This window comes from Misgurnus anguillicaudatus, chromosome 23 (genome assembly GCF_027580225.2).
Source record: "Misgurnus anguillicaudatus chromosome 23, ASM2758022v2, whole genome shotgun sequence".
Taxonomy (NCBI): domain Eukaryota; kingdom Metazoa; phylum Chordata; class Actinopteri; order Cypriniformes; family Cobitidae; genus Misgurnus; species Misgurnus anguillicaudatus.
The window spans coordinates 15,471,512-15,481,496 of record NC_073359.2 but is presented as its reverse complement, the minus strand read 5'-3'; the positions used below and the strand labels follow the sequence as shown (position 1 = coordinate 15,481,496).

Sequence of the window (9,985 nt, the reverse complement as noted above, 5' to 3'; positions counted from 1 at the left end):
TACGTGTTTGGCCAGGGCCCCACATTGTGTCCCAACGGGTTCCTTTGTGAGTATTATTCCGTGGGGTTAATCCTACTAGCCCACGTTTCCCTTAGCAGAGCACTGCTTTGCTTACACAGCCACGGCTGTCATTTTTTCCTCAACTACGGTTGACTTTCGCCCACCAATAGCCCTTAACGGGGCGGTGGCTTCCGCAGCGTTCCTATACCGCTCTGGTAGGGCGCTTCCCAGTCGCTGGCACTACTGTGGGGTTAAAGGAACATCTAGTGCCCGGCCTTCTGCCTTAAAACCTAATTCTCCTTATCCTTAAGTGGAACCGGAGGGCTTTACGCAGACACTGGAAGAGGTCAGTCCCTAGTGGCGTTTTGGTAGGGATTCCCAATTCGTCGGTCACGACGTGACGTCGTAGTGACCGACTGAAAGGGAACGTCTCGGTTACGGATGTAACCCTCGTTCCCTGAAGGAGGGAACGGAGACGTCACGTCCCGTTGCCACAGGTGCTGCCACCTGCTGTTTAGGCCGGTCACCTTCCGGCTTTCTCAGCGAACAGAAGCTGATTTCCTTATTTGCACGTGCGCCTTATATACGCACCTGGCGGGGCGGCGCCAGCATTATGCAAATATCTCAATGCCAAGTTCATTGGCGTTTTTTGTAGTATTCGAAGCAGATTGGTCTCTCTAAGCGAGTTCCCAATTCGTCGGTCACGACGTGACGTCTCCGTTCCCTCCTTCAGGGAACGAGGGTTACATCCGTAACCGAGACGTTCTGCACTTTTTATTTCAATATTTCTCTTTATATAAATACTATTTTGTACTTAAATCTATAATTTCATTATTTTACTAACCCAACTAACTCATCTGCGCTTTCCGATAGGTTGCACGTAAGGGGAAAAGTATAGCTTTCTTCCCCTTCAGAAGAGTTCTGCACTTTTAAACTTTAAAAAAATATCTCTTTACAAAAAAAAAATTTTTTCTTCTATTTAAAAGCTGTAATTTCGTTATTTTACTAACCCAACTAATGACTCCTCCGCTTTCCAATATATTGCACGTAGATATCTGTGTATATGTGCCATCACGCGTCTTCAGCACCGCGGGGAGCAGCCAGCACTCCAATGTGCAGCTTATTAATACCAGACAAAGTTGGTATTTCTATCCAGAAACATTGAAATTTATACATGGTCCGTGTAACGTAATTTAAATCCCGCGTCTTGGCCTTATTGTTTTTTTTTTTGTTCTTGACGTTCGCTGAATTCAGTGCAGTATAGCCACAAAGCTATTTAACAATGAGCACAATCTCCCGAGACACTACAACATGCTACTAATAATTCATTAATAAGAGCTGTTTTCTTGTACACAATTAAATATTTTAAGTAGTGCTGTCAAAATTAGCGCGTTAACGCATGCGATTAATTTGAAATATTTAACGCGTTAAAAAAAATTAACGCAATTAACGCGGTTGCAGTTTTTTTTATTTCCGGTTGTGGCCCATGTGTGTTCAACGTGCAAAGAAATATGGATAAGACCAAGGAAGGAGTTTTAGACGGAAAGTTTCAGTATAAAACTCTGCCGGATGGTTCTGTGGATAAAACAAAAGTAATCTGTGCATTTTGCAAAGCCGAATTTAATTACCACAGAAGTAATTCGTCTTTGGCATATCACTTAAAAGCAAAACACCCCACCGAAACCATCTCTACGGGGCCTCGCCAATGTAAATTGCAGGAGTGCGTTCGTGGTAAAATGACAAGATCTGTAAGTGATAAGGTAATGAATGCTTTGGTTATTTGGATAGCTAAAAACTGCCGACCCATCAACATAGTAGATGACGATGGACTGCGGGACATCATAAGAACTGCATCCGGAGACGCTTCATACAATATGCCCTCAAGAGGAACCATCATGTCAAAAATACACACTTTGTATGACGATGAGAAGGCACGGAGGATGAACACATTACAGCAAGCGACACACATCGCACTGACAGGGGACCACTGGACTTCTGTGAGCAATGACAACTACTTAGGCATCACAGCGCACTTCGTTGATAAAGAATGGAAATTGCATTCATTCGCACTAACCGTGTCTAAAACTGAGGAACGACAGTACACTGAGGCATGTGCGGATCATTTTCTCGATGTGGCAAGGGAATGGGAAATCGAGGACAAGTTAAGCACACTTGGCACTGACAGTGCTCGTAATATGGTTGCTGCCGCGAGACTACTTCCATTTGAACACCTGCCCTGCACGGCCCACATTTTGCAACGAACTGTCACAGTTTCCATTCACGGCAGTGGATTTGAAAGTGTCCTAGCTAAATGTCGCAAGATCGTTGGGCACTTTAAGCATAGTCCATCCAACGCTCACGAACTAATGGAACAGCAAGTTGCATGTGGACAGAAACAAGAATCTCTCGTTCAGGACGTTACGACTAGATGGAATTCTACCCTAGAGATGGCCAAGCGAATTCAGCGAAACAAATCTCCACTGACCACTACCCTGGCTCAGCAAAAGAGCAATGTTGCCATGTTGACTACACAGGAGCTCGCCAAACTGCAAAAGCTGGAGGAACTACTTGAACCTTGCAGGTAGATTAATATTATTTTCTCTGTCTCTTGTCTGTTTTCACTATCCCCCATCTGTGTGTGCCTGTGTGCCCGCTGCCAAGGCATGCTGCGTAAAACAAAAATAAAAAAGTTAAGATTAGTGTTAAACATTATTAAAGGTGAAGAAGAAATAAATATGGTGTTGAACAATGTAATGTAAATAAAATACAATTGTGTGTGTGTGTGTGTGTGTGTGTGTGTGTGTGTGTGTGTGTGTGTGTGTGTGTGTGTGTGTGTGTGTGTGTGTGTGTGTGTGTGTGTGAGAGAGAGAGAGAGAGAGAGAGAATGAGTGAGTGTGAGAGTGTAAGTGTACATGTTACATACTGGCACAAAATTAGTTTCTTTGCATTTAATAGCAACATCTTGTGCTTTCCATTGCAGATATGTAACTGAACTGCTGGGAGGAGAGCAGTACATCTCCTGCTCAGTGGTATTGCCAGCCTTGTGCCACTTGTTCAAAATTATGGAGTCCACAGAGGATGATCCAGCCTATGTAGTAAAATTCAAAAATGATTTTACTTCAGACCTATCTAAAAGGAAGGACAACACTAATCTCACATGGCTGAAGTTCGCTACTGCAATTGACCCAAGGTTTAAAGACCTAAAGTGTCTTCCCAAAGATGAAAGGAATGAGGTGTGGGCTTCACTAAGCAAGCTGTTAATGGCACAGAGTCCTGGAAAACAAGAGTCTAAAGAGACAACAGACCAACAGCCACCAAAGAAGAGAAGGATCTCCGTCTTGCTGGTTTCTTCTGATTCAGAGTCAGATGAAGAAGAAGAGTCCATAGAACAGTGTCTTAACCGCTACAAAGCAGAGCCCAAATTGCACATGGAGGGTTGTCCACTACAGTGGTGGAAAAAGAGAGAAGCAACACATGCAAGGCTGGCACCAATAGCATGCAAGTATCTGTCAACCCCTGCTACAACGGTGCCTTGTGAGAGACTGTTCTCACTCTCAGGTCACATCGTTCAAAAGAAAAGGGCCACATTGTCCCCTGATAATGTCAACAGACTGGTCTGTCTCAGCAACTGGCTGAATGTAAAGGAGGACTAAGCAAAATAGTTTCTACTTCATAATTAATGTTCTCAACTCTCAGCAATACAACGTTACAATGAGTACAATTGTTTGTATTCATTCCTTTATTATTATTATATTTTCCAATTTCCATATTTGCAATGACTATACTTTGGAATTTTTTTGCAGTCCACTTAGAATTCAACATGGAAATCATTTTTGTTTTTTATTTGCATTGATTGTTTTGAAATTCAAATGGCACTTACATGCCTGTTTTTATTTCTGTAATAAATATGGCTTTCAAGCCAACAGTTAATTTGGAGGATATTGATGGTTTATTGCAGGTATGTTGTTTACATGAGAAAATCTGTGTTACAAGTTAAACAAAAATTCCAATAAACAATCATATTTTGAATTTAAATAGTTTCTTTGTCTTGAGTTTACATTAATTATTTACGTTTTACATTTACATATCCAAAAAGTTTGTCTTTTAATTGCGATTAATCGCGATTAATTTCAAAAGATTGTGCGATTAATTAGTTAATTTTTTTTAATCGATTGACAGCACTAATTTTAAGTTAAATGTACAGTGTTGAAACATGTAAAAAAGATCTATATAAGATTTTAAAAATGTCAAGATCAAATGCCTGAGTAACAGGGTATTATGTGTATGTTTTCGTGTGCGTGTGTTTGTGGGTGTTTCCAAAATATTTTCAAAATAAAGAAAAACAAGACAAAGCTGTGCAGTTTGTTTCTGTGTAAGTTTATAAACAAAATGATTGGAACACAATTGTGATTCTGTGATTCTAAAGGGCACCAGGTGAAATCTTGCCTAGGGCAGCAAATTGGCCAGCAAATTGTGCTCATTGTTAAATAGCCTTTGTGGCTATACTGCACTGATTTGCTTAATATGTCCAATTTATAATAACACAGTTTTCTGTAGGAATTCTGTATGCAACTCTATGTTTTCCTATAGCTTTAGAAACAGTATGGTCACTGCTCAAAAACATGATGGGAAATCAGCCTTGTAGTCTAGTAGCCAACTAGGTGAACCCGGAAATGTTGAGTACACCAAAGTTTTATTGCATGAATGGGAAGTATAGGTCCCCAACATACAGAAACTACCGGATGCTAATTTGCATATGTTGAGCAATTTGCATAATTTGCATAATTAGCAATATTAGCTTAATCGTCCATTTTGACCACATATTTTGCACTAAATGGCCAATTTCTACAATATGTGAGTGGTTTTAGAGGTTTTAGATGATGCTGATTTCATTTCTGGCATTTTCAGATTTTAAAGAGCTAATTTTATTACATATTTTGATTTATTTATTCAAATTTTTATTACTTTCAGTCATAATTTTAGGTTATTTTATGGTAAATAAAATAATCTAACATTTCAGAATCATGAGTGCACTTATAAATGTTGATTCATAGTGAGGCTGAATCCCCTCCTGACACTTTTGAAGATTCAAAATAGCTTTTTGGATAAACAATGAATCTTTGTTAGGCTGAATGTTATGCATTTCTGGATGAAAAAGCAATGCGGGTATTTGACATAACTTGGATCCTGGAACTGTATGATACATAGTAATCGGGTAAACTAAAACTTCGCCAGACGCAAGAGTTAAAACTGAGTCTGGGCAACCCGGGTCAGCTCGCCAAACGCAAGGCTAACCAAGAGGGCTTCACCTCTGCACCAAGGCAAACAAGTAAATATACAACATATACATGCCATACAAGACAGGCCCCGCAAGTCACTAGGGCCATGCCAGAATAGCAGATGTGCTTTCCAGGTTGGTCCGCAAGTCGCAAAATCAAACGAGGACCCAGTTAAAACTCCGCCAAACGGAAGAGTTAAAACTGAGTCTGGGCAACCCGGGTCAGCCCGCCAGACAGAAGGCTAACCAAGAGGGCCTTACCTCCGCACCACACAAAGCACACACTGGCTACCACCTTCAGACAAACTGCTATGCCTCACAATTAATTAAATGGCAGCCACATCATCTTCACTATTCTCTTCTGTTCTGTCATCATCTTCTCCAGACCCTTCATCTCTTTCTTTGTGTTCTTGGTGTTGTGTAAGGATGTTGCAGTATATACCATCATTGCCTTTGCAAGAACAATAACTGGTACAGCCCAGACCTGCAGCTACACAGCTGCACTTTGCTGATGTACAAGGTTTCAACACAGCTTTGAAACCACAGCTGACAACATCTAACAATGCAGGAGGAGCAACTGGACTTGAATCCTGTGTGGGCATAAGCAGTTCCTCTCCTTCCTTTAGACACATCTTCTTGTCCCATCCAAACAAGGTGATATCCACAACCGGTGGATCAGGCTGGTCAGCTGATTTTCATAGTAGCACCTGTAGGTGGGCACGTCTTCCATGAAGGCGCATATTACGTTCTGTAGGAGGTAGTGCTTTCACTGCTGGGGGCCTTTTGCGCTTTTGGTAAATTTCATACGGGCTCCATCCAAGGTTACAGAGTTCCTCTGATTGTAAAGATATTTTAAAGTCGCTATTTTTCCCACTGCATGGTGCAAACAGACACTTCTTTCCTGACATTTCGACTTGATCAAAACGTTTCTCTTTGTTTTGAAAGTACTTAAAGGACAAGTTCGGTATTTTACACTTAAGGCCCTGTTTTCAGATTGTTTACGATGAAATTGTGAAATAGCATCTTTTGCAGCGATTTTTGTGTGAGCATATCAGTGAACACCCCTGACCACTCGCTGAGTTTCACGTCTTTGTAAACGAAAGTTTAATGCATTTTAGAAAGGATTGTTCCAGTGCACCATTAAACCCATTGTAGAGGTGTGAGGTGAAACAACAAACACCCAAAAATTCTCAGGGCAGCTGCATATGTCGAAATTTCAGCCAAAACCGTTCTATTTCATCATAAACAATCTGAAAACAGGGCTTTAAGTGTAAAATACCGAACTTGTCCTTTAAACCTAGATCTGAATGGTTAAATTAATACTACACAACAACTTGAGAAAGCAGCAAGAACACTGAATATCAAATGTTTTTAATCCATTCCTGATCAAATCACAAGAAGTCTGAATTTAAAAAAAGAATACTTTTTTTTTTAATAATGGTAACTAATTTTTGAACACCAGATTCACTCACAAAATGGATCTGAATAGAAATTCACAATGTACTGAACAAAACTGTCATTATAACTCATTATAACCTTTTATCTTAATGTGAAAACATATGATATAAGAATATAAAAATATCGGCAAGGATAATTTCGACTTTAAAAATAGACTATGCTCCTTTGCTTCACAACATACTTATTGTATATACAACAGCTCACTGCAACAGCTTATTTGCATAAAAACATGACCAGACCTCAAGAAATGTAAACATATTGAGGTTATCAACATTCACATCAAAGAGCATGAGTTCTTGTGATTCTGAGATGTGAGAGTATAGTGTTTACCATAAAAATAACCTAAAATTTAGTTCGGAATTAATAAAAAAAGTGTCTAAATTAATCCAAATCTGTTATAGAATTACCATTTTGAAGTCTGAAAGTGGCAGAAATGAAATCAGAATCCTCCAAAACCTCCAAAACCACCCACACACCGCAGAAATTGGCCATACAGCGCAAAACACGTGACCAAAATGGACAATCAAGCTAATAATGCTAATTATGCTAATTATGCAAATTGCTCAACATATGCAAATTAGCATCCGGCAGTTTCTGTATGTTGGGGACCTATACTTCCCATTCATGCAATAAAACTTTGGTGTACTCAACATTTCCGGGTTCACAATGGGGCTCTATGGGCTGGCTACTAGACTATTGTACTCCAAAGAACATATTACAACTTTTAAAAATAAAATTATTTGCTTAAATTTATTATTTATGACAGCACATTTCTTCATGGGAATTCTCTATGCAACTCTATTTTTCAATAACTTTAAAAACAATGGGTTCACTGGTCAAAAGCATGATGGGAAATCAGCATTGTACTTCAAAGAACATACAACTCTCAAATGTACAATTATTTGCTTAGAATTGATTATTTATCACAGCACATTATATCTATGGGAATTCTCTATACAACTATTTATTTAATAGCTTTGGAAACAAGGGGCTTACTGTACTCCAAAGAACACATTACAAGTTTAAAATGACCAATTATTTGCCTAATATGTCCAATTTATTTATTCTTCAATGCAAAATCATTTTGCTCGAAAGCTCTTAAGAACAAGAACCTGCTACTCTAAAACAAGATAGAAAATATGTATTGGACCCTCAAGAATATTTTACAAGGGTTAAATATAAAGTTTTGGCCCTTATATGTCAAATTAAGAATAACCTGCTACTCTAAAACAAGATGGAAATGTGTATTGAACCCTCAAGAACATTTTACAAGGGTGAAATGCAAAGTTTTGGCTTAATATGTCCAATTTAGAATAACACAGTTCTCTGTGGGATTCTTCAATGCAAAATCCTTTTGTTCAATAGCTTTTAAGAACAAGATCCTGCTTCCCTGAAAGTTTACAAGTTTGAAATTTACAATTATTTGTTTAATATTTCCAATTTATAAAAGAATGCTTCTTTATGAGATTATTCAATGAAAAACATTTTAAATAAACAAGGTATCAAAAATATATTGTATTATATTGTCTCAGATGTTTAATTTCTAATACAAATCAAAGGACTTAAACACAGTCTTAATGCAGGCCAAGACAATGTGAAGATTTACACACCCAGAAAAAAAGGTCCCATGTACCATTTTATTAGAGATGTGTACCTTTAAGGTAGCAGTTGTGAACAAAAATATTACCCCCCTTGGTAAATATGAGCAAAGAAAGCTGTGAAAATAAACCCACAATGTTTCTCATTTTGAGTTTGAATAAATATATGATAAAAAATATGATGTTAAACAATTGTGGGAAAAAGTGTGGGGGGAATTACACTAAGATACAATTACCCCCCCAAAAAATTTTTTATCAGTAAAATATTTCTGAAGTATATTCCCATTGATATAAACATTTTCTTAGCACATCAAGGTGACTAGAAACATGATGTTGCCCAACAGTCATATCTTCCAGTTACACAGGAGAATAAATATGATGTAACAAATTCATTTATCGCAATGGGTAAAACCAAAGACTGTCAGCAAAAGATTGTTGAGCTACACAAAATAGAAAGTGGCTTTAAGGAAATAGGTAAACAATAGAAACAAACAAAAAACAAAATGCATTACATCAGTCTTATTCAATAAAGTGTCATTTATAGAGTATCTACTTTATATGCTTTATTCTTCTTTTCTCATTTCATGTTTAAAGGGCCTGACATGAAAATCTGACTTTTTCCATGTTTAACCCTTTAACTGTCACCCCCCCCCCTTGAGTGTGTGTGTGTGGGGGGGGGGTGAAAATGTGATATGCACTTTCAAATTCCTAAAACTCTGGAATTCTTTTGCCTGGAAGCTTAATCTTGATCTTGTTTTAGTGCTATAATTGGGTTCCCAGTGCTTCTATCAACTTAGAAAATGTTAAAAAGATCAACCCAGTAACAGATTTGGTAAACCATTCTCTGCAAATACATGAAAATTTAAATAATTGAAATTTGGTTCTCCTTATGATTTCATAAGGACATCTTATTATAATAATACCGCCCCGTTAAACTGCACTATCCAACTACAGCACAGTAGTGATGGGCGATTTTCGAAGCACGCTTCACGAGGCTTTGAAACATTTACGAATCTTTTGATTCGAATCATTGGTTCGGAGCTTGCTTCAAACTGGTCAGTCACGTGATTTTAGCAAACTAGGCTTCATTACGTCATAACTGTTTCGAAACGTTTTGAAAATCCGACAATTCACCACTAGGGGGAGTTGATCACTAATGAACAGTGTAGGTGAACTCGGGTCCGTTTTATTATAAAAGTTCATAAACATTCATCCTTCTGACTAATAACACTACCATTTGTCTACTTTTTGTTTATAGACAGATTTAATGACAAAAGTGTGCATAATTAAAAAGGGAGTTTGTTTTAATGGTTTGTTTGCCATAGATAAAACTAAATTCTTAAGTAAAGTCTTACGTAAATTAAATAATTTATTTTTCTTTAAGACATATTTTTAGAACAATCTTGGTATTATTTTGTAAAAAGTGTAAAATGTTTGGACAGATCTTGCTGCTTTCACACTATTTTGACCAGCAGGTGTCACCAGCATGTATGGTGTTTGGAATGCTTCGAAAAACTGAATCAATTTGCGAAGCAAAAAGAATGGTTTACAAAAACTAACTTACTGGGTTGATCTTTTTCGTATTTTCTAGATTGAGAGAAGTACTTGGATCCAAATTATAACACTTAACAGGAAAAATAATCAGATTTTC

At 37.9% G+C, this 9,985-nt stretch overlaps 1 protein-coding gene across 1 annotated transcript; it reads left to right on the top strand.

Annotated features, from left to right (window-relative positions):
- Positions 1-945: 945 nt before the first annotated feature.
- Positions 946-5,039, top strand: LOC129453311 (E3 SUMO-protein ligase ZBED1). The gene is made up of 2 exons (XM_055217512.2): positions 946-2,581; positions 2,981-5,039. The coding sequence occupies exons 1-2, from the start codon at positions 1,512-1,514 to the stop codon at positions 3,651-3,653; spliced, it is 1,743 nt and encodes a 580-aa protein (XP_055073487.2). The 5' UTR covers positions 946-1,511; the 3' UTR covers positions 3,654-5,039.
- The last annotated feature ends 4,946 nt before the right edge of the window (positions 5,040-9,985 follow it).